Source organism: Cherax quadricarinatus, chromosome 52 (assembly GCF_038502225.1).
Source record: "Cherax quadricarinatus isolate ZL_2023a chromosome 52, ASM3850222v1, whole genome shotgun sequence".
In the NCBI taxonomy this organism is placed as follows: Eukaryota; Metazoa; Arthropoda; class Malacostraca; order Decapoda; family Parastacidae; genus Cherax; species Cherax quadricarinatus.
Window position 1 is genome coordinate 13328702 of NC_091343.1, and position 26342 is coordinate 13355043.

The window sequence follows — 26342 nt, forward strand, 5'->3', positions numbered from 1 at the left end:
TGAATTAGTAGCCTGGTTGGCACCACTTGATCATAGAAGTACTGCTTTTGGAAAGCAGAGTTGTTCCTTTCTGTCAATGATAGCTCTTTGCTACACACACATTGCACTGCCACCATTTGATTGGCACATTTTTTCCAGCTTTAGATCACCTTTTAAATAATTACTGTAGTTTGCATTATTTTTTTTAACCCCCTGCTTGTGCGATTCTATTTTTCATGTATCTTTTCTGTTTTCTCATACTCATGAAGTTTCTTGGAAAATAATACTCATTCTTTCGATAGAGGAAACTTGGATCACGACCTCCGCCAAGTGCCAGATAAACTAGACTGTGATAAGTGGGTCAGAGACACCCTGACTGAACAAGCAATCAACAGATAAGCCTGGTCCAAGGCCAGCCGTGAAGGTTGAAAAACTCTCGATACCAGTCACAGATATAGAAACAACACAAGCCTTCCCCACCATAGCTGCACTCCTGCCTTGGGAAGACAAGTGATAAATACATTTGTCTCCTAACTTTCTTCAGTGTAAACTCTTACAGGACTCCACTCTAGATTTCACCTCTCTTACTGAAAAACCCTAAATCTTACCATTTACATTCCTTGAAACTGTATCATTATCAAGATGTTAGCTCAAAGTGACTGGGGTGGATGATTTGCATATTCCCATGCTCCATTACTAATTTTTAAAACATTACAAAATACTTACAATACCTTAAGATCTAGAGTTGTCTGTACTTGTTAGTTTGGCTAGTGTTTTGTATAGCCCATTTGGGTTTAACACTTTCCTGTGAATATAATTGTAATTTTGCAATTATTTTTGCTGTTGGAGGAGCTTTTCCACTACTGATTCTTTACTACATTGTGATGCTGTACATTTGTAATGCCTCTACTGAACACTGACTTGTGTCCATCTTTTTCATCCTAGTTCAAGTTTGACACTGGTGATATCACATCTTTTTTCAGGCCCATTATTTTGGCCTTCGTAGCCTATTATAGTACCATTTTCTCTAAAGACATTGTTCACAGACAAATTTGTGTTCTACTTAATAAGAGCCTTTTTGCAAACTTGGTGTGCAGTACTTGGTCTGCTATACCTTGTTTTTAATGAGCATAAATGGATGCTCCTTAATTCTTTCACAGGCTTTGTTCTAACCTGTATGTGGATGACTTCACCATTGCCTATGATGGTATGGCCAAGTCAGATTTTTGCTGCCTCATTACAAGCCATATTATATGGCTCCAGGTTCTTTATATCCAAAGTAAATTCTATAACTTTCAAACAGTGCCTTATCCTTTCCCATTTCTGTATATTTCTATTTAGGGATGGGGCAATGCCAAAATTTTTGTCAGTGCCAATAGGCAGTTTTAGGGCAATATTGATACCTCTACTTTTTCATTAATTTTTATTTTTAAACCTTTGGTAACTGTGTTCAGTGTATAAGAGAATGCTTATTGCTCATTAGGTATTAAATAACAAAAGGAGCTTAAATATCAGATGACTTAATTGCTCTGAGATGTGAATGTCATTATTAATTACAGGCACCCCTCTGTGATACTTACAAATAGAAAAAAAGAAAACAAAATATCAAAAGCCATCTACAATCCAGTACTATTTAGTAATCTAATTATGACATAATCCAAAATCATTTATGAAAATAGAAGTTTGAAACTTTCCTGTTATATTAAACGTGAAGCTTAAACATCTAACACTCATAATATTCTTTATTGAAAGCTTTAAAAAATAATATAATATTGTTTATTTTAAATTTTAAACATGTTATGATATTGTTTATTTAAAGCTTTGAAAAATATTTTGAAAGTTGAAAAAGCACATTATTACTCACGAAATCACAAAAACACGATTGCAGACAAACAGAACGGGTGGGGCTTGAATCCATTATAAGCAAGTGCTAAAACTTGCAAGCCAGTGTGTTATCCACTGGACCATACCAGCCTAATAAGATGCATCCAACTAAGTATATTTCTATTCACTATAGGAAGGGTAGCATGGTCCCCACTGTGATCACACATGCAGGTTTTTACTGATGAATTTCACACCATGGTTATGGCATGCTCTAGCTCAAGTTCCCCTCAAAGCCACCATTATGACTTACGAAAATGTAATAACATGATTGCAAACAAATCTCACATCAGGTGGGGCCTCAAACCCATGGGAAATGAGTCCTAACATTCTCGGGCCAATGTTTTAGCTTTAGGCTGGTATGGTCCAGTGGATAGCACACTGGCCTGTAAGTTTTAGGACTTGCTTGCCCCACTCATTCCGGAAATTTAATGTCTAAAATTGTAGATCAGAACTTGCACAACAACCTCACTCTATTATTAAACTTAGGTAACTGACACATTCCCTTTATACAGTTTAAAGCTTACTTTAAATTTTGAAGAGAGACATTGAAAAACAGAAAAAGGATTCATTCTATGGAGAGGGAGCCTAGATGTTGGGGCCATTCAATACGTGTTAAAATCAGTGGATATAGCCCCAGTTAGCAAAGGTGGCAGCAAAGCACTAGAATAGAACTGATGTCTCACATTATAAAAATTGTTGAAACAATTTTATGAAGCAAGATTACAAACCTATGGATTCACAAAATTTGCACAACCAAGGGCAGCATGGTTTTAGAGCAGATAACTTGTGCCTCTTGCATCTACCGGACCATTATGGCATGGTCTTGAATGTCCTGGAAAACAGACAAAATGCGGAAATTACTCTGTTACAAATTGCCAATGTCTGTAATAGTGCATGAATTACAGTATATGCAAAAGGAATAACAGGAAAATGGGCAGATGGATTTTTAACTTTTGAACAAATAGAGCACAAAGAGTAATAGTAAACAGGGTTAAGTCAAGAGGCAGAGGCTGCCATAGTGAACTGCTCTGTTTCCCAAAACATAGTACATACATGCTCACATCCTTTTCTCTCATCCTCATATCTGACACAAATCATATCATCTATCATTCTTTGTAGTTGATACTAGAATTTACATGAGAGTGGCATCCATGGAGGACACTTCAAATCTTCAAGCAAGTATAAACCAAGTCTTCAGGTGAACCACAAAAAACAATATGGTACTCAGTGAGGACAAATTTAAATTATTCCGTTACTGGAAAATTGAGAAAACCAACTATAACAGATTATAAAAAAAACTTTGACAACATTGGCACCATTAAGATAAGATACAATAAGATTTTGTTCAAATTTTTAACCTGAAGGGTTTTTCCACTCACTCAGGGTAACCCAGTAAAGTCAGTGCATCATTGGGACTGTTAGTTTTATTTTAATTGGGGTTCTTCAGTTTTGTCCCCAAGGGTGTGACCCACAACAGTTCACTAACACCCCAGGTGCTTGTTTACTGCTAGTTGAACAGAAGCAGCAGGTGTGAGGAAACATGCCCAGTGTTTTTCCAGTGCTGGGGTGTGAATCCAGGTCCCTCAGAATTCTCTTAGATGTTACAGTAGTAAAATTAATGGGCTACTTTCTACCATTGTCCCCCTTTTTGTTTGTGTTTTGGTCTACCTTATCTCTCTGTTCTTTTCTCTCATATAGTGGAAAACTCCTTAGATCAAGAGGTGCCTTATTTTTATTCAGTGACTGCAGTCTCATTTTTCAGCTTTAAACTATTGAGTACTATATACACCAAGGCTCAAAATCCTCTGATGGAATATAGTAAGCAGCTTTTTTCCTAATTGTATGATCCAAAAATGATTGTTGCAGTCAAATATAGTAAAACTGTATTTACACAGCAGAATTATATGCTTTTCATACTGTCATTGCCTGTATAACTGCTTTGTCTACTTGAGTGCTTGACTTTTTTCCACATATAATACCTGACAGAATTCTTAAAATTCCTTTTGTTTAACAGGATAATTTTCTTTATGCAGGAATCTTGCATTATGTAATAATAATAATAATAATAATGTTTATTTTAGCATGTTTCACGTTTGTACAAAGGAGTATAACAGTTCGGTGTACATGCCAAAAGCCTCTTTATATGCAGAGCATTTCAGCAAACTCAAGACTAACTTTAGATTAATTATAAGGTAATAACAGTGTAATAACTGTACATATGGTCATTGTGTGAATTACAATGATCACAAGAAAACTGAATATTCTATTAGTTCATGCTATATGGCTTTATAAAGTTTGTTAGAAAAGAATTACAGTTTTGATTATTAACCTAAGGTGAACACAATGGAATGATTAACATTACATTTGAGAAGATTACAGATATTGTTTTACCTGCACGTATGGTTTTTACATATTTATTTACGATGGGCTAGGATAGGTTAAGGAGATAAGGTGTTTTCTAACTGTAGTTTTAAAAATGCTAGCTGAGCCAGTGGTTCTGGAGATTTTTGCAGTGCCATAGAGATTTTTGTGTTTGGTTTTGTGTCCATGGGTCCTGTTGCAACTGTCAAGAAAGCACTTCATGTCAGGATTTATATTAGAATTGATTATTTTGTAAATGTAGTTTACACAGTAGTACTAGTGGATGTATTGTATGGTGAGTAGGTTTAGGTCTTTGAAAAGTGAGGGAATGTGTTGTCTAGCTGTGGAATGTTTGATCATTAGCCCCGCAGGTTTTTGTTAGGTTATTATTGACTTTAGGTGATTTGTTGTTGTGGAGCCCCAGGCACAAATTGCATAGGTGAGGTAGGGGTAGATCAGTGAATAATATAGTGTAATTAATGCTGTTTGTGGTACATAGTAATGTATCTTTGAAAGGATGCCAACTGTTTTAGATACTTTTTTTTGTTGTGTGTTGGATATGGGTGTTGAATTTCAGGTTGCTGTCAAGTTGTAGACAGCAATATTCAGAATATTCTGTACTTTGTTCTATGTTCCAAAGCATCATGTTGTTTTTGAATTTTCTTGTACTGCAACTTCTGTGAAATAATTATTAAAACTTAGTAAAAGGCATTTATAGTCCTTTCTCCAGTTTTTTTATACATTATTATTATTATTATTAACACACTGGCCGATTCCCAGCAAGGCAGGGTGACCCGAAAAAGAAAAACTTTCACCATCATTCACTCCATCACTGTCTTGCCAGAAGGGTGCTTTACACTACAGTTTTTAAACTGAAACATTAACACCTCTCCTTCAGAGTGCAGGCACTGTACTTCCCATCTCCAGGACTCAAGTCCTTTCCCTGAATCCCTTCATAAATGTTACTTTGCTCACACTCCAACAGCACATCAAGTATTAAAAAATATTTGTCTCCATTCACACTTTCTACATATTGTCATCCGAGTGTTTGCTGTGATTTTCATTGCCTTCCATTTTTTAAAACTGTGTGTATATTTAGTATTTAGAATGGACATATTTTGTCCCAAGACTTTGGCATACCAATAGGTCAGGTATTTCTTGATGTTAGTCATAGTCATTTTAATTGAGAAAATGTTGTGATCTTAAGGAATATTCTGATAAAATTAATTTGAGATTGATAACCATTTTCATTGTAGTTAAGCATAAGCATTTTTTGAAAACTAACATTAGATGATATCACACTCATATTTGGGCTTCAGTTTGCTAAAGCTTCTCTGGCTAATAAAGTATTTCTTTTATTCATTTACTAGAACAAAATGGCTCTCTTAATTTGTTCATACTAATTTCTTCATGTAAGATGACTAGGAACTTTGTTAAATATGATACCTGCACTTGCACATTTAATAAGCAGATGTAAATTAGCACCATGTCTCTTATAATAAATAAAAGCACTGGTAATACTGTGTAAGGAAATTAAGTTATTTTATTTTGTGTAGTGTACAATACATGTGCACATTAGGTGCAAATGTAGGTTATTTTTGGTTGTCATGTTTGTATGATTGTATGTATATTTAATAATATTAGCAAGTGATAAATGTAATACAAAATTGATACAAAGGTATTATTATCAGTCGTTTATTTGGTTGCAAGTTGAATGAAGAATATTTGCACTTCATTACTTTCAAAGCATGATTCACAGTATGCAATTAACCCTTTGAGGGTCGACAGGCCCTCTCCGAAATTCGTTCTCAGGGTCGGCCAAATTTAAAAAAAAAAAAAATTATTTTCTCTTATGAAAAGATAGAGAATCTTTTCCCGATCATAACGACACCAAAAGTTTGAAATTTGATAGAAAACTTACGGAATTATGCTCTCGCAAAGTTAGCGGTCTCGGCGATGTTTACGGATCGGCGATTTTGCCCACTTTGAGCCCCATTTTCGGCCAATTTCACTGTACTAGTCGACAAAAAACATGAATATTTCGCTAGAACTCCATTTTTTCTATCGAATGGGTGCAAGAAACCACCCATTTATAAATTCAACTATCCAGTACAGTGGTCAGAATTTAGCAATTTTGCCAATTTCACACAAATTTCAAAAGATGCCAATTTCGGAATAGGGTCCAGAATAAACAAGAAAGACATTCCTGGCACTAAAATGACATTTCCTCTAGTCATTAGTCACGTCTCAAGGCCCCTCTTATATTCTTTTGCTTTCCACTTTGAATTTTTATTCTCACAAAAAATATAAGATTTACTGTTATGCAGACTACTGCATTAGTGTAAAAAATGGTATAAATATTATTGGTGCACTTGTGAAAGAATATTAGACTCACCAGTTGACATGTATTGCACGCTTGGCACGATTTGCTTACTTTTGAAGTTTGGTAAAAATCGAACATTTCTGCTACTTTGAGCTCAATTTCAAGGCACCTTTCATTGTAAAACCAGTCAAAATCATCTCAATTTCAGCAATATGTCTTCCATTCTATAAAATGAGACCAAGAAAACTAGAATACAACAATAAATACCATACGAAAATACACTGCAAAGTCGCTGATTTATTAAAAAAAAATGGAAAAAGTATTTTTTTTTCTCATTATGCACTGTGTGCTGCAGGATTTTTTTTAGACTGTGCACACTGACCACATAGACCCATTCTTTCATATGAAGGCCTACCAGCTTTCTCCCACTAGATTTGAGGCCGCTAGAATTTATGAGTACTAGTACGTCAAAAACCCCTACGCGTAAGACGTACTAGTACGACGAAAACCCTCAAAGGGTTAAAGGACTCATCAGTTGCATTTTAGGAATGTGTTGTGACATTGGTGTATGATAATCAATATATAATAAAAAGCAAGCTTATTTGAGCAACTTCAATTTCAGCTATATATTTTTTTTCAGAAAGATTTATTTACCCTGCTCATTACAGGTATCATTTACTAGTATGTATATGCTAAATGTATTATTATATGTTTTTGTTCTATTTTACTCTAGAAAGTTAGACAAGCACTGCATATGAATAAATTCTTTGCAAAGGCGGTTTAGTAGGTACACTAGATATAAACTTTTTTACAGTATACTATATTTATTACTTATGTAGAACACAAGCCTAGTTTCAAAATTATTCTGATTGCATTACTGAAATATTCTTTTACAGATAGTATACCATGGTTGATATATAAAGTTTCTTTCATAGTTGTGCATACATTATAGGTATGAATTTTTATAAGGAACAAATAAGGAAAGCATTTACATATATGTATACCTTGTTCACTGAATTCACCATTTTTGATGCAGTTTATGGTATTTATCCTCACAAAATCTGCAGGCCAAAGGGCTACAGTTATCTTTATCCACGGTCTATGTAGTTTAGTTATATATTATCCATGTAACAGACTCTAACAGTTACTGTTACTTTGTTCTTTAAAACCTTACATTTTAGCACTCCCCATAATGATGATAATGTTCCTTAAAAGAGAATGTTTACATAAAAGAAGGGTATAACTCTTGAACTTTTACATCAGTTAGGTTAAATACATGTTAAGCTTTGGGCTGTGGATAGTGGATTGAACCTTAAAACTTGTTTATGCTTCAGTTTCTTTTTGAAATAGTGAATGATATATGTAGGGTAGGTTGCCTTTATTTGTGACTTGGATAGCATGTGTCTGAAATATAATTTGAGCTTAATCAAGTAATTTGCTCAGTAGATGTGTATGTCAAAGGTGAAGTGGAGCATAACCTTTGCTTTTGGATTGATGATGCAGAGTATTTCAGACTGTTAATTTTATATCAACATAAATCTTCGATGCTACCTCATATCACACTTCATGTAAAACTGAAGGGTTATATAGAGTTTTGTGTGAAAAAACAGCAATCTGAGGAAAGCTCTCAATCTGGTTAGTGCTGAGTCAGTGAATTGATAGAGGAATAATATGAGTACAATACTAGATACTTCAAAATCATAGTTTGAAGAGAAGGATATTTAGTTTGAAGAGAAGGATATTTTACGTAGTATTTAAACATTACTCATGCCTTTTTAATTAGTGGGCAGTGAAATGTGAAAGTATGCAAGAACTGTGTTATATGCTCACATATTCAAATTCAGATCAGCCAGAACTAGCAATGTATAGTTTATGGTAGTGTCCTCAAATTTACCATTGGAATCTCACACTACTTTGATCCTTCTTAATTATAACAGTGTTACTTTTTTTTTAGTGAATATAGTTGTTTCAACAGATATTTGCATAAATTTTGTTTAAAGGGCACTAGTTTAATAACTCCAAGGATAACATACAGTATATAGAAAAAAGTATATATTGTGGTTGAGGTAATTTACTCTGAAAAATGAACCACCTTAAAAACAAATTCTACTTCTGTATATTAACTTTTATTGTATCTGATTAAAATTTACATACCTATGAAGTAAGTACAGTTAGTAACTAAACAGAATTCATGCATTTAACCTCAAACATAACCAGTTATGTGACAGCAAATAAAAAATTCCCAGCCACTAAAATATTTACTATTTGCTCAATTTTCTCTCTGATCTATGACTGAAAATATGGAAAACTCTGAGAATGCAACTTGTTTTACTGTGTTGTTGTCTTAAAATAAATAAATAATAACTGTGAAAAATACACAATGATTTTTTTTTTCAAAAAATGCAAATTATGAGTGCCATACTGTACTCCATCAGCATCCAAGAGAAATATGTTGAGCCAAAAAAAACTCATACGAGGTCACACTCTGGATATGGAATCTACATTTCAGGAGGAAATTAGAAATTTATTCCAGACTCCTCTAGCCCATCCTTAAACATAGTATTAGTTCAACATTTTGTGGTCATTTTATAAGTAAGTTTATTCAGGTATGTGCAAATACAGTTACATAGATTATCATACAAAACAGCATATGTGTAAAGAACTAGGATAACCCAAAAAAAGTCAGAGTGACTTATTTCCACTGGGGTCCTTTTAATACCTTATTAGTAGTACAAATGCATATAATGTATGATGTCTGTGAGAAGTTGTACGATACAGTAATCTCTCTATATTCACCGATTATAAGTTCCTAGAGGTTCCAGTGAACCCAGACTAAAACCCACTAATTATAATTGTGGTCTAGAAAAATCTGGAAAATCTCATCAAGGTACTGCTCAGCAGCTGCACTAAGCAAAATACTGCTCAGCAGCTTCACGTATCATCATCAGATTATTGAGTATTATTCTCCTCACTTCAAATATCACTAGCAGTCCTTTTGTGTGCCATGGCTAGTAGGCAGTGATTAGGGGTGAAATAAAACAAAAATGTTGATAAACACAAAGTAACTGATGCCAGAAGAGGCACAGTATGACAGGTATTAGTGGCAAGGTTGGCAGGATGATTCTTGAATTGGGCCACAACAAGCAAACAAACAACTTTATTTTTTTCTGCAGTACACAGAATGTCATTTACATGTAATAAAATATTGTTAAGCACGAAAGAAAGCCACTAATTTACAGCACATTTTGGGCAGACTAGTACTAATGCTTACAGACTACTTAGACTACTAGTTCACATAATCCCACTGAGCAGCACCTGCTAATCAGACTTATTGTATTTTCATCTGGCCTTGACTTTATTTTGTATAGAAATTGCTCTGCCATGAAATTACAGAGCTGCAAAGCATTAACTATAATTAAATAAAAATGAAAAGCAAAAGAAAATTGTTACAATAATAAATCCTTATTTCTACAAGTACATATACAAGGTATAAAAGTTTAGCTGACATCAGTGACACACTACTGTATAGAAAGCCACTTGTTATACAGAGCATTTTGGTCAAATTAGGTCAATTTTGTCCCAGGATGCGACTCAGGCTAACACCCAGGTACCCATTTTACTGATGGTTGAACATGCACAGCAGGTGTCTTGTGGAAACACATTCTAATGTTTTCCAGCCATACCAGGGATCGACCCCCAGACCTCAGTGTGTGTGAGCTGAGTATACTAGCAGTAGAGTACATCCTGTGCATTACTTAGGGTTGTGGGAGCCAACCTTGTGAATACTGTCATTAAACTTTGTGTAGATCTTAGCTCAACGAACCCTTCTGTGGACAATAGGAAATAAGGCATCAAACACAGCTGATGGATACTGAAGGAGTACAGCCAAATATCATATTTTGGTAATGTACTCAAATCACAGAATCCGTTTTGTGATTTTTTTTCAATCGTGTTATTACAGTTTTGTGAGTCTTGTTAATGTACTAGATGAAATGATGAAATACAACAAGAGTTTACAAATAGGTAAAAAGATTGGTTAATCCCTATATTGTATTGTATTTACGATGGCTAATTCATACTTTTTTATTTATTAAAAATTTATCTTCAGTTCCTTCTTGTGATTTATACAGAAATTTATCTCTATTGTATATAGTCACTATGTACTTTTGCCTTTGTAACTTTTTTTACGTCTTCCATTTTATGTCTTTCATTTTATCAGTATCATTCTTGTTCGGTACTGTTTTCACCCATACCTCAGTTGGCCTTAACACTTTGCGTATCTTAAATAAATTGTGCAGCCTATCGTCACAAGTCACTGTCACACACCATCATCATTACTACTGCAGTACAGTACCATATTCATTGTAACCTATCATCATCATCACTGTCACTCACCATCATTACTTCTGCAGTACCACATTTATTGTAACTTATCATCATAACAATTACTGTCACTCACTTTCTTTGCTACTGCAGTACTCCATTCATGTAACCTATCAGTATCACAGTCAGTGTCACTCACCATTGCTACAACAGCACCACATTCATATAAGCCAAGAGTGTATTGCAGTAGTGAGACTCAGAACTAGAAAACCATGTGTGCTGGCCACTGATTTTTTATATGTACATCCTCTCCTCACTTAGTGACGTACTCGTTTACCGATGACTCGGACTTAGGATGGGCTCTCTGACCAGTATGCATGCCTAAATAATATATATTAGAGCTGATTTCCTCTATTCTGTTTATTACAATATACAGTACACTACTGTACAAACATTTAAAAATATACTAAAAATGTTATAAATGGTGTAAAGGTGACATTAGAACAATATCAAAGATGGTTGACACAGACCCACTACCGACGTGGTCTTAGAAACACAACTCAATCGTTAAATGAGGAGAGGCTATACTAGCAACTGTGAAGTATGCCTCGTTAGCTGTTTAGATTTTTTTTTTTTTTTAAATTGTTGGCTACAGAATAGTTGTGGCAAAAATTATGCTCTCTTGACCTAGTAGTTTGTGTGCAAAACACCTCATGCAGGCTGCACTCAGCAGTGGGGTGAGCCGCATTTAACCCATGGATTACATGTGGATGCTATTGATGCAACCTATTATCGTAATCTGCCACTTGCCATTACCATTACTAGTGTACTGCATTATATCATTAATCACTTTCATGAGGTGGTAATTTACATGCCCCATCACTTTTCATATTTTTTCTTATTTTTAGTAGTACCTCAAAGATATAAAGTACACTTGTTATGATCTACTGCTCAGAGTCAATGTATGCCCTCATGAAGGTTTCTTGCCTCCCACACTTCTCTCTATTCTTTAAGGCTTTAAAGACTGTCATCCCTCCTTTCTTCTTAGTGTAATCTCGGTAGCCATCTTACTTTATTTATATTTAAAATACAGTATTTTCACAGATGACTAAAGATGATAAGATGTCATCTCCATTCATGCTAAATTTACCCATGAACTACACCTCATTCAAGTAGTTATTTTTTATACAGAATAATATTTTGCAGTCCATCCCTGTGGTATTTTAAAACAGTGACATTTGTTGATCTTTTAGACTTTTGCACATGTCCTGGTAGTATATTTTAAGTACGTACAGTTTTTTTGTCCACACTGAAATGAAACTTTAGTATGTATAACTAAAATTGCATAGTGTAAGTAGAGTACACTACAGTTTTGTACATATAAAGTACATATACATGCATACATACATATATACATGCATATACATACATATGTATGTGTGTACTCTCCTAGTTGTGGTTGCAGGGGTTGAGTCATAGCTTCTGGCCCCACCTCTTCACTGGTCACTACTAGGTCACTCTTCCTGTTCCATGAGCTTTATCATACCTCTTCTTAAAGCTATTTATGGATCCTGCCTCCACTACATCACTTCAAATTCAAATTCCTTTAGTATTTCCTTGCAAGTTTACAATGTGGTTGGCATATTTTAGGAAGTGTATTTACATAAGTAGTTTACAGTGAGGGTTTACAATGGTTTTTAGTACAAAGAGAGCCACTATCATGCCTTGGCATTACGGGCAATCTAAACTTAATACATTACTGATTACTGTACTTAACACTAGATGTACAAAACATAGTTTGATAAGGTTGCACTAATTATACAATAGGTTATATGTCTATTAAATATTTGTTATTCAACATTTGCATTAGGTTAAAATATGATAATTTATTGTACTTCGAGCAAGTTACAGTGACTTCCTGACAACTCTGTGACCGAAGAAATACTTCCTAACATCCTTGTGGTTTATCTGAGTTTTCAGCTTCCAACTGTGACCCCTTGTTGCTGTGTGCCATCTCTGGAACATCCTGTCTCTGTCCACCTTGTTGATTCCTCTCAGTATTTTATATGTTGTTATCATATCTCCCCTATCTCTCCTGTCTTCCAGTGTCATCAAGTTGATTTCCCTTAACCTCTCCTCGTAGGACATGCCCCATATCTCCAGGACTAGTCTTGTTGCAAACCTTTGTGCTTTCTCTACTTTCCTTACATGCTTGGCTAGGTGTGATTCCAAACTTGTGCTGAATACTCCGATATATGCCTGACATACACGGTGTACAGGGTCCTGAACAATTCCTTATTGAGATGTCGGAATACAGAATACAGGTTTGCTGGGCGCCCATATGCTGCAGCAGTTATTTGGTTGATGTGTGCCTCAGGAGATGTGCCCAGCGTTATACTCACCCCAAGATCTTTTTTCTTGAATGAGGTTTGTAGCCTCTGGCCCCCTAGACTGTACTCCATCTGCAGTTGTATTTGCCCTTCACCAATCTTCATGACTTTGCACTTGGTGGGGTTGAACTCCAGGAGCCAGTTTCTGGACCAGGCCTGCAACCTGTCCAGATCCCCTTGTAGTTCTGCCTGGTCCTTGTCCAGTTGAATTCTTCTCATCAACTTAACATCATTTGCAAACAGGGACACTTCTGAGTCTATTCCTTCTGCCATGTCATTCACATGTACCAGGGGTCAGTCCTAGGACTGACCCCTTTGGAACCCCACTAGTACCAGGGATCAGTCGTAGGACTGACTCTTGTGGAACCCCACTAGTCACAGGTGCCCATTCAGACACCTCGTCATGCACTATGACTTTCTGTTGTCTTCCTGACAGGTGTTCCTTGATCCATTGCAGCGCCTTCCCTGTTATCCCTACCTGGTCTTCCAGCTTTTGCAGTAATCTCTTGTGTGGAACCGTGTCCAGCTCCTTCTTATAATCCAAGAAAGCGCAATCTACCCACCTCTCTCTTGTCTTACTGCTGTCACTCTGTCATAGAACTCCAGTAGGTTTGTGACACAGGATTTCCCATCCCTGAAACCGTGCTGATTGCCATTGGTTAGCTCATTCCTTTCTAGGTGCTCCACCACTCTCCTCATGATAATCTCCATGACTTTGCATATTATACATGTCAATGGCACTGGTCTGTAGTTTAATGCTTTGTGTCTGTCCTCTTTTTTAAAAATTGGGACTACATTTGCTAGCTTCCATACCTCAAGTAGTTACCTTGTTTCAATAGATGTGTTGAAGATTGTTGTTAGTGGTACACATGTGTGTGTATGTATGTATGTATGTATGTAGGTATGTGTATATGTGCATGCATGTGCGTGTGTGCATGCACACATTCAGTAATAACCCACATGAAGACAAAAACACACAAGATTAATTGGTCTTTATATTTCTGTGTTTCTGTCTCCATGTGGGTTATTATTGAACATTGACAAGCGTTCATTACATGTGTGCATGCACACGCATGCACACACACATGTAAGGAAACTAGACAATGTGCAAAGGTTTGCAACAAGACTGGTCCCGGAGCTAAGGGGTATTTCCTACGAGGAGAGGTTAAGGGAAATCGACTTGACGACACTGGAAGACGGGAGAGATAGGGGGAATATGATAATGACATATAAAATACTGAGAGGAATCAACAAGGTGGACAGAGACAGGATGTTCCAGAGATGGGACACAGCAACAAGGGGGCCACAGTTGGAAGTTGAAGACTCAGATGAACCACAGGGATGTTAGGAAGTATTTCTTCAGTCACAGAGTTGTCAGGAAGTGGAATAGTTTGGGTAGTGATGTAGTGGAGGCAGGATCCATACATAGCTTTAAGATGAGGTATGATAAAGCTCATGGAGTGGGAAGAGTGACCAATTAGAGGCCAGTGAAGAGGCAGGGCCAGGAGCTGTGACTCTACCCCTGCAGCCACAACTAGGTGAGTACACACCGAGGGGGAAGGGGGGAGTAAGGAGCTGCTAATCAACTCCTGCAACCACAAACAGGTGAGTACACTCTATCACACGAGTGCACACACATACATGCTCGCAAGCTTGGACTACCTGTTGGCACACTACTGTGTACGTGTACTTATCCATTTTGTAGATGCATTATATGTTTTATGTATCAAAAAAAAAAGAACAACCCTGAATTAGCAAAATTTGTATTAACCAAGCCACACTGTATTTTTTAGGCCACTGAATCCTTTTTTTTAAACTTACAAAAAATAATTACACTATAAAGAAATAAAATATTCATATTCTCTGTAATAAACAGTGTGTCCACAAAGTCCTTTCAAATTTAATTTTTTTTTTTTGGCAACAAAATGGTGACAAATATGAAAATAATTTTTTGCATATGAGAAGCTGAATAATAGTTTTTATACAGTTTCACATGTCAAATTTATGCAATTCTGTGTGCACCTCTGGTGGCCAACTTATCTAGTAGAACATTTCTTATTCCATTATTTATTCTAGCAGTGTTTTAATGTCAGCTATTGGTATCTGGTAAGCATAATACTTCTCACACCTTACAAGTAGTAGTCTACAAACATAATGTCAGGGAAGCATGGGTGCCATTTAATGGGGCACTCACACCCAGTCCATCTATCAGGAAACTCCATGTTAAGATAATTACTCCATCACATGCAAAGAACTGCATTTTCTTGTTATAATAAATTTTTAAAGTCTGAATAGAACTTTATGGGCTCCCTGTAGTATTTGACATTTTGAAGATATATGATGATAATTAACATTTTTTGTCTCATTTTTTCAGAATTTTTTATTAACAGCATTTTATCATTGCTTAATAATAAATTTATGGTGCTTAAATAACTTTTCAATTAGTTTTTTAATTACCTGGACTCTAAATTTATCTTAGGTACTATGTATGGTGTGTACTTTTGTAGGGGTAGTGCTTTTAAATTTTAGATTTTACTTAAGCTATTACAGTCTGATATGCTTATGCTTAACTAATGTTGGCTTATGTATTGCAGTAGAAACAAGACAGTCGCCAGAACCCCTGGTTCCTAGTGAATCCAAAGATGAAACGCCACCCAGCACCAAAGATGATGTAGCCTCCCTGGCTGACCGCCTCTCCTTGCACAGCATTCCCAGTATAGACCGCAGTGATGGTGCTGCTAGTCCTGATGCTTCTGCAACTGTGCCCAACTTAGCACACACCCCACCAAACTCACCAAAAACACCCATCCTTACTCACACTCCTCCTCCACAGCCTTCTGATAATCCTTCTCCTTGTCCACCATCCACTTCATCTGCCAAGCCTTCAATAGATGCTATGGGTTCAAGTCAGAGTCAGAGTGAACCTCCGTCCCCAGGGTTGTCAAGTCAACACTCTGGTCAGGATGACTCCCATGACACAGATGAACCCCCTCCTCCTCCTGCACCACCTCCACCCAGCTCTGATGCCGCCCTGCATGCTGCCTATGGTAGCAGTCCTCCCTCGATGTCCGGCATTTACAGTGGCATAGGGTGCCTTTATAGTGGCAGTCACCCTTCATCGGGTATCTATAGTGGCTCTGCTTCTCTTGGGAGTATATATGGCAGTACTGGACCACCACCGGTTCCCCCTCCACCCCACGATGAAAGCGGTGCTGTTGGAGGGATCCATCACCGCAGAGAGCACTCCCTTAACTCTATACACTCCTTACATTCAGTAAATTCCTTTAAGGAATTTTATGACAAGTCGACACTCAACCAGTTTATCTCCACATCTCCCAAACTTTCTAATAGGTAGGTAAAGTTGTCATAGTCACTTATTTTAGATTCTTATTTTTGATAATGATAGTATTATAATATATTCTAAATTTCTATTCTTTTTTATTTTATTAATTTGAAAGTTTTTAAATATAATTTAACATTTGCATTAATACTTTATGTTGCTCATTATTGTATAAGTACACTATAGTATTTTGCCTTAGTTCTGAGCTGAAAATTTGGAGAATATTTAGTGTTCGGAATACTGTACGGTTGTATATTAATGAAACTCTCATTGAATACTCTTAATTATCATTCATAATATTTATTTGCAGATGTTGTATGATCATAGATTAGTACAGTCCTACTTGTACTATTAGTGTTTTCCTAAATAACGTATATTTCCAGGCACAAATCACACTTTTTTTTTTTCCTAAATAAACGTGCTTAGAGTTATACCTCATGTCTTATGAGCACATAATACCCCCCGAAGAAATATGTAAAAATAGTCAAAATAATGAAAAAAGCAGGCAAGAGGTTAACCCTTTGACTGTCGCGACCGTATATATACGTCTTATGAGGTACCGTGTTTGACGTATATATACTCATAAATTCTAGCGGCTTCAAATCAAGCAGGAGAAAGCTGGTAGGCCCACATGTGAGAGAATGGGTCTGTGTGGTCAGTGTGCACCATATAAAAAAAATCCTGGAGCACTCAGTGCATAATGAGAAAAAAAACTGACTGTTTTTTTTTAATTAAAATGCCGACTTTGTGGTCTATTTTCATATAATATTTATGGTTGTATTCTCGTTTTCTTCATCTCATTTGATAGAATGGAAAACATATTATAGAAATAGAGGTGATTTTGATTGGTTTTACTATAAAAAGAACCTGGAAATGGAGCTCAAAGTAGGGGAAATGTTTGATTTTTGCCAATGTTCAAAAGTAAACAAATGATGTCATTGTCCAATAAATGTCCAACTAGCCATTCTAATATGCAGTCATGAATGGGTTGATGTTATTTATACAATTATTACAGTATTGCAGTAGTCTGCATAATAGTAAGTCTTCTATTTTTTGTTTGAATAAAAATTCAAAATAGAAAGCAAGAGTAATATCAAAGGGGCCTGGAGACATGACTGATGAACAAAGAAAATGTTATTTTAGAGCCAGGAATGTCTGCATTGTTCATTCTGAACCTTATTTTGAAATTGTCATATTTTTTAATTTTCGTGAAATTGGCCAAATTGCAAATTTCTGACCACATTATTGGGTAGTTGAAATCGGTAACTGGGCAGTTTCTTGTACTCAATCGATAGAAAAAATGGAGTTCTAAAGAAATAGCTATGAGTTTGGTCGACTGGAACAAAGGAATTAGCCGAAAATAGGGCTCAAAGTGGGCGAAATCGCCGATTTGTAAATATCGCCGAGGTCGCTAACTTCGCAAGAGCATAATTCTGTCAGTTTTCCATCAAATTTCGTTTTTTTTGGTGTCATTACAATCGGCAAAAGATTCTCTATCATTTCATAAGAAAAAATAATTTTTTTTTTTTTGAAATTTTGCGACACCAGGAGACACCTCAGGATTGGGGGTTGTGACAGTCAAGGGGTTAAGAATGAAGGAGCACTGTAGTATACCTGCTTGCCCATATTCGGCAGAATATAGGTATTATCACTGTTGTGACACTGCCTTATATTCTTATCTACTATATAGGTGAAAAATGTTGAATTTGAGGTCTTGCCTAGCATTGATCACTATGCAAGTGCAGTGCTCCTCCAGTCATAAATATAAATCTAACTATAAAATCTTTCTTCTTTCAACACACTGGCCATATCCCACCAAGGCAGGGTGGCCCAAAAGGAAAAACGAAAGTTTCTCCTTTTACATTTAGTAATATATACAGGAGAAGGGGTTACTAGCCCCTTGCTCCCGGCATTTCAGTCTCCTCTTACAACACGCATGGCTTACGGAGGAAGAATTCTGTTCCACTTACCCATGGAGGTAAGAGGAAATAAACAAGAGCAAGAACTAGAAAGAAAATAGCAGAAAACCCAGAGGGGTGTCTGTATATATATAGTATATATGCTTGTACATGTATGTGTAGTGTGACCTAAGTGCAAGTAGAAGTAGCAAGACGTACCTGAAATCTTGCATGTTTATGAGACAGAAAAAAAAGACACCAGCAATCCTACCATTATGTGAAACAATGACAGGTTTCCATTTTACACTCACTTGGCAGGACGGTAGTACCTCCCTGGGTGGTTGCTGCCTACCAACCTACTACCTATAAACTATAAAATGGTATCATAAATATAACTATAAAATGGTACTATTTAATCTACAATATTGTAGATTAGTGGAATAAATTTATGAATGGAGAGGGTTGGATCTGATTAGAATCTGCATAGCATAGGCCAGTAGGCTTACTGCTGAGCTCACAGAATATTAAAACATTGCATGTATTGACTATTAATGCAGAAAACCTCAATTTACTCCCATCTGCAAGGCCTTAAAATAGTGTACCCCCATGCCTTACAGCTAATTGCAACTTATGGCCAGAAATACACCGTAGTTGAATTACAGGAGGGCTCAGTTTTACAGTGCTTCACTTTGTGGCATTTTGGTAATACAGCTGTTTTCAGTTATATCCATACTTATTCATACTTAATACAATAAATATGTTCACCACTCACTGTAAGCTAAAGATGAAAGTATTTTAATACCCTTTACCAGGCCTGGTAAAGGGTAATTAACCCTTTATCAAGAGTGGAAAAGGGTAATTACCCCTCTCGAGGCCTGGTAAAGGGTTAAGGTAAGTAATGTTTGTACTGTATATGCATTTTTTTTTAGGCCTAGTTCTGTTACTTACTAAATATATGATAGTGTAAACATATTATCAGGCTTTTATATGCATTTGAAAGTGAAAAAGGCTGTTTCATTTTATAGCAATTTTTGCTTTACAGCAGTAACTTGGAATCTAACCTGCTGTATAAATGGGGTCTGCCTGTACTGTTTTTCTCCTTTTTCTAAATAGCTCTTGTTCTTTTTTATTTCTTCTATTGTCCATGGGGAAGTGGAAAAGAATCTTTCCTCCGTAAGCCATGCGTGTCGTATGAGGCGACTAAAATGCCGGGAGCAATGGGCTAGTAACCCCTTCTCCTGTATACAATTACTAAAAAAGAGAAGAAGAAAAACTTTATAAAACTGGGTTGCTTAAATGTGCGTGGATGTAGTGCGGATGACAAGAAACAGATGATTGCTGATGTTATGAATGAAAAGAAGTTGGATGTCCTGGCCCTAAGCGAAACAAAGCTGAAGGGGGTAGGAGAGTTTCAGTGGGGGGAAATAAATGGGATTAAATCTGGAGTATCTGAGAGAGTTAGAGCAAAGGAAGGGGTAGCAGTAATGTTAAATGATCAGTTATGGAAGGAGAAAAGAGAATATGAATGTGTAAATTCAAGAATTATGTGGATTAAAGTAAAGGTTGGATGCGAGAAGTGGGTCATAATAAGCGTGTATGCACCTGGAGAAGAGAGGAATGCAGAGGAGAGAGAGAGATTTTGGGAGATGTTAAGTGAATGTATAGGAGCCTTTGAACCAAGTGAGAGAGTAATTGTGGTAGGGGACTTGAATGCTAAAGTAGGAGAAACTTTTAGAGAGGGTGTGGTAGGTAAGTTTGGGGTGCCAGGTGTAAATGATAATGGGAGCCCTTTGATTGAACTTTGTATAGAAAGGGGTTTAGTTATAGGTAATACATATTTTAAGAAAAAGAGGATAAATAAGTATACACGATATGATGTAGGGCGAAATGACAGTAGTTTGTTGGATTATGTATTGGTAGATAAAAGACTGTTGAGTAGACTTCAGGATGTACATGTTTATAGAGGGGCCACAGATATATCAGATCACTTTCTAGTTGTAGCTACACTGAGAGTAAAAGGTAGATGGGATACAAGGAGAATAGAAGCATCAGGGAAGAGAGAGGTGAAGGTTTATAAACTAAAAGAGGAGGCAGTTAGGGTAAGATATAAACAGCTATTGGAGGATAGATGGGCTAATGAGAGCATAGGCAATGGGGTCGAAGAGGTATGGGGTAGGTTTAAAAATGTAGTGTTAGAGTGTTCAGCAGAAGTTTGTGGTTACAGGAAAGTGGGTGCAGGAGGGAAGAGGAGCGATTGGTGGAATGATGATGTAAAGAGAGTAGTAAGGGAGAAAAAGTTAGCATATGAGAAGTTTTTACAAAGTAGAAGTGATGCAAGGAGGGAAGAGTATATGGAGAAAAAGAGAGAAGTTAAGAGAGTGGTGAAGCAATGTAAAAAGAGAGCAAATGAGAGAGTGGGTGAGATGTTATCAACAAATTTTGTTGAAAATAAGAAAAAGTTTTGGAGTGAGATTAACAAGTTAAGAAAGCCTAGAGAACAAATGGATTTGTCAGTTAAAAATAGGAGAGGAGAGTTATTAAATGGAGAGGTAGAGGTATTGGGAAGATGGAAGGAATATTTTGAGGAATTGTTAAATGTTGATGAAGATAGGGAAGCTGTGATTTCGTGTATAGGGCAAGGAGGAATAACATCTTGTAGGAGTGAGGAAGAGCCAGTTGTGAGTGTGGGGGAAGTTCGTGAGGCAGTAGGTAAAATGAAAGGGGGTAAGGCAGCCGGGATTGATGGGATAAAGATAGAAATGTTAAAAGCAGGTGGGGATATAGTTTTGGAGTGGTTGGTGCAATTATTTAATAAATGTATGGAAGAGGGTAAGGTACCTAGGGATTGGCAGAGAGCATGCATAGTTCCTTTGTATAAAGGCAAAGGGGATAAAAGAGAGTGCAAAAATTATAGGGGGATAAGTCTGTTGAGTGTACCTGGTAAAGTGTATGGTAGAGTTATAATTGAAAGAATTAAGAGTAAGACGGAGAATAGGATAGCAGATGAACAAGGAGGCTTTAGGAAAGGTAGGGGGTGTGTGGACCAGGTGTTTACAGTGAAACATATAAGTGAACAGTATTTAGATAAGGCTAAAGAGGTCTTTGTGGCATTTATGGATTTGGAAAAGGCGTATGACAGGGTGGATAGGGGGGCAATGTGGCAGATGTTGCAAGTGTATGGTGTAGGAGGTAGGTTACTGAAAGCAGTGAAGAGTTTTTACGAGGATAGTGAGGCTCAAGTTAGAGTATGTAGGAAAGAGGGAAATTTTTTCCCAGTAAAAGTAGGCCTTAGACAAGGATGTGTGATGTCACCGTGGTTGTTTAATATATTTATAGATGGGGTTGTAAGAGAAGTAAATGCGAGGGTCTTGGCAAGAGGCGTGGAGTTAAAAGATAAAGAATCACACACAAAGTGGGAGTTGTCACAGCTGCTCTTTGCCGATGACACTGTGCTCTTGGGAGATTCTGAAGAGAAGTTGCAGAGATTGGTGGATGAATTTGGTAGGGTGTGCAAAAGAAGAAAATTAAAGGTGAATACAGGAAAGAGTAAGGTTATGAGGATAACAAAAAGATTAGGTGATGAAAGATTGAATATCAGATTGGAGGGAGAGAGTATGGAGGAGGTGAACGTATTCAGATATTTGGGAGTGGACGTGTCAGCGGATGGGTCTATGAAAGATGAGGTGAATCATAGAATTGATGAGGGAAAAAGAGTGAGTGGTGCACTTAGGAGTCTGTGGAGACAAAGAACTTTGTCCTTGGAGGCAAAGAGGGGAATGTATGAGAGTATAGTTTTACCAACGCTCTTATATGGGTGTGAAGCGTGGGTGATGAATGTTGCAGCGAGGAGAAGGCTGGAGGCAGTGGAGATGTCATGTCTGAGGGCAATGTGTGGTGTGAATATAATGCAGAGAATTCGTAGTTTGGAAGTTAGGAGGAGGTGCGGGATTACCAAAACTGTTGTCCAGAGGGCTGAGGAAGGGTTGTTGAGGTGGTTCGGACATGTAGAGAGAATGGAGCGAAACAGAATGACTTCAAGAGTGTATCAGTCTGTAGTGGAAGGAAGGCGGGGTAGGGGTCGGCCTAGGAAGGGTTGGAGGGAGGGGGTAAAGGAGGTTTTGTGTGCGAGGGGCTTGGACTTCCAGCAGGCATGCGTGAGCGTGTTTGATAGGAGTGAATGGAGACAAATGGTTTTTAATACTTGACGTGCTGTTGGAGTGTGAGCAAAGTAACATTTATGAAGGGATTCAGGGAAACCGGCAGGCCGGACTTGAGTCCTGGAGATGGGAAGTACAGTGCCTGCACTCTGAAGGAGGGGTGTTAATGTTGCAGTTTAAAAACTGTAGTGTAAAGCACCCTTCTGGCAAGACAGTGATGGAGTGAATGATGGTGAAAGTTTTTCTTTTTCGGGCCACCCTGCCTTGGTGGGAATCGGCCGGTGTGATAAATAAAAAAAAAACACACAAACTGAAGAAGACATGCACAATTACTACTCTACTAAGAATAAAATAGATGACACTTACCTTTATTGAAGATCTGGTGATGATTGATGGGATGGGAGGAGGGGAGAGTGTGGAAGTTATTGTTTAGAAGGGGAATCCCCTTCCATTAGGACTTTAGGTAGCAAGTCCTTTTCCGGGGTTGCTTCCCTTCTTCTTTTAATGCCACTAGGACCAGCTTGAGAGTCGCTGGACCTCTGTCGCACAACAAATCTGTCCATAGAGCTCTGTACCTCCCGTTCCTTTAAAACTTTCCTAAAATGGGCCATAACATTGTCATTGTACAGGTTGCCAACTCGGTTTGCAGTAGCTGTGTCAGGGTGATTTTCATCCGTAAAGGTTTGCAGTTCAACCCACTTTGCACACATTTCCTTAATCTCTTTTTTTCAATTCCATACTAATTCTCGCCCTTTTTACCACAGGGATGGCACTAGAAGCTTTCTTGGGGTCCATGGTGACTTATTTTGCAGTTACAAGTACTAAAAACACTGGGATAATGTGAAATGTGCCGAATGTATGTGTAGATGCGACCGCACTGGCTGGCTTGTAAACACTGGCGCTGAGGCCACACGTGGGACACGTCCTGGACGAATCACGAAAGGCGAGGCAAAATTTTTGCATTCAAATGCTTCGTATGGCGGATTTAACGTAACATGATGCGTTCGTAAGGCGGGGTCCACTGTACAGTGGACCCCCGAGTTTCGTGATTAATCTATTCCGAGCTTGCCGAAAGTCGAAATTCACGAAACTCGAAACCATTTTCCCCATAAGAAATAATGGAAATAAAATTAATCCATTCCAGACACCCAAAAATATTAAAATAATTTTTTTTTTTTTTTCAAATTAAATAAAGATTTACATACTGAAAACAATCAGAAATCAAGTACATGCATATAAAAAATAATAATGACATTACACTTACCTTTACTGAAGACTTCTGGGTGGATGGAAGATGGGAGGAGGGGATAGGAGGAAGGTGTACACTATTGTTTGGTAGGAGAATCTCCTTCCATTAGGACTTCAGCTAGCAAGTCCTTTTCTGGGGTTACTTCCCTTCTTCTTTTAATGCCACTGGGAACAACTTGCACAAAATATCTGTCCAGAGAGGTCTGTTTCTGGCATTTCTTTATGATTTGCCTGAAGTGGGACAAGGTTTTGCCACTGAACGTGTTGCAGATATGGCTTGTTTCAGCTTGGTCAGGGTGATACTTTTCAACAAAACTTTGCAACTCATTCCACTTTGAACACATGTCCTTAATCACTGAAGAAGGCACCTCCTTCACTCTCTTTTCCTCCTCCTCTGAAGCAAGTTCCTCAGCTGTGGTCTGATGCTGTTCCAGTTGAAGCTCTTGCAGTTCGTCAGTGGTTAGCTCTTCCCTGTGGTCCTCCACCAACTCTTCCACATCCCCATCACTCACCTCCAACCCCATGGAGTTGCCCAATGCCACAACACCTTCCACAAAAGGCAGAGGGTCGGCAGGGTCAGGGTCTGCCTCAAACCCTTCAAAATCCCTCTGGATCATGTTCTTCGCTTTCATTACCAAAGGGCTTGCACTAGCTTTCCTTGGGCCCATGGCGACTTATTTAGCAGTTGCAATCACAAAAAACAATGGATTATTACGTATGAACCCGTGGGGTGATGGTCACGTGTTGGTAAACAATGGCACACTGAGCATGAATGGCGTGGGAGACTGGCTTTTCGTGCGCTGTGATGGGCGGACGGATACCAGACGGTCGCCAAATCACGAGGCCAAATTTTGCCGAAAAAAATTGCCGAAAGTCGATGCTGCCGAAACTCGGGGGTCCACTGTATATGCATTATATAGATAAGGAGCATGGCAGTAGTGGGGTACCAACAAGATACTATGAGATACTTTCGGACAAGAGAGAAATCTTGAGAATTTTGCTAAAAGCACTTTCTGTGGCACTCTAAAGAAAGTTGCTGCTAGCTACTACATACACGTATACTAGTAGCACTAACTTCTCACATCATAAAAGTCTTTGAAAGAGTGATGAGACGGCGGATTACAAATTTCACGGACCAGCACAACCAGCATAATCTGAACCAACATGGTTTTAGAGATATACAACCATGCCTGTCACAGCTGCTGAATCATTACTACAGAATTACAGAGGTGTTGGAAGATGACCTAAATGCAGATGTGATTTACACAGATTTTGCAAAGGCATTTGACAAATGCGATCATGGAGTGATAACGCACAAAATGAGGGCCATGGGCATTACGGGGAAGGTAGGCAGATGGATTTTTGAGTTCCTAACACACAGAACACAAAAAGTATTAGTGAACAGAGCAAGATGCAGCATCAATGAGGTGAAAAGCTCAATGCCCCAAGGCATTGTCCTGGCACCTTTGCTGTTTCTCATCCTCATTAGCAAACATCGATAAAAACACCCATCACACTTTTGTATTATCATTTGCAGATGAATGGAGTGAATGGAGACAAATGGTTTTTAATACACCCATCACACTTTTGTATTATCATTTGCAGATGACACTAAAATAAGCATGAAAGTCACTACGGTAGAGGACACTTAAAAATGGGCAGTGGAGAACAACATGACGTTCAGTGGTGATAAGTTCCAGCTGTTTAGGTATGGAAAGAAAGAACTCAAAAGGAACACTATACAAAATTCAAGAGGGTCACCAAATAGAATGAAAGGAACATGTAAAAGACCTGGGAATAATTATGTCAGCTGAACTTCCTTTTAAAGACCATACAACACAAAGATCGTGACAGCCAGGAAGATGGCGGGGTGAGTATTGAGAACTTTCAAAACAAGGGAAATAGTGCCAGTGGTGACACTCTTCAAATCGCTAGTGCTCCCTCATTTAGAAAATTGCTCAGTGCTGATGGCCCTGTTCAGAGCAGGAGAAATATCAGAGCTGGAACAATTACAGAGATCGTTTACGGCTCACATTGAGCCAGTAAAGCACCTAGATTACTGGAAACACCTTCAAGTCTTGAACATGTACTCATTGGAGTGAAGGAGAGAAAGATACACGGTAATATATACCTGGAAAGTACTCGAGGGCCTGGTCCCAAATCTGCACACTACTGTAACACCATACTGGAGTGAGAGAGATGGGACGAGGTGCAAAATAAACCCAGTGAGGAGCAGGGGTGCATTGGGGACAATAAGGAAACACTGTATCAACATTTGGGGTCCCAGACTATTCAACTTCTTACCAGAAGACATCAAAAACATGGCTGGAACAAGTGTAGAAACCTTCAAGAGGAAACAGGACAAGTATCTTCACCAGGTGCCAGATCAATCAGGCTGTGATGGATATGTGGGGGCAGCAGGCCTCCAGCAGCAACAGC

General features: G+C 37.8%; 1 protein-coding gene and 1 long non-coding RNA gene across 2 annotated transcripts in view; one reads left to right on the plus strand and one right to left on the minus strand.

The window, feature by feature from the left end:
• LOC138854212 (uncharacterized) overlaps positions 1-26342 on the minus strand; it is an 88520-nt gene that overhangs the window by 14593 nt on the left and 47585 nt on the right. The window contains exon 2 of the long non-coding RNA XR_011393434.1: positions 2592-2695. This is a non-coding gene — a long non-coding RNA (uncharacterized lncRNA). The remainder of the gene's footprint in view (positions 1-2591; positions 2696-26342) is intronic.
• LOC128696825 (uncharacterized) overlaps positions 1-26342 on the plus strand; it is a 72275-nt gene that overhangs the window by 3195 nt on the left and 42738 nt on the right. The window contains exon 2 of the mRNA XM_053788210.2: positions 15855-16611. Within this exon, the coding sequence (XP_053644185.2) occupies positions 15855-16611 (757 nt within the window). The remainder of the gene's footprint in view (positions 1-15854; positions 16612-26342) is intronic.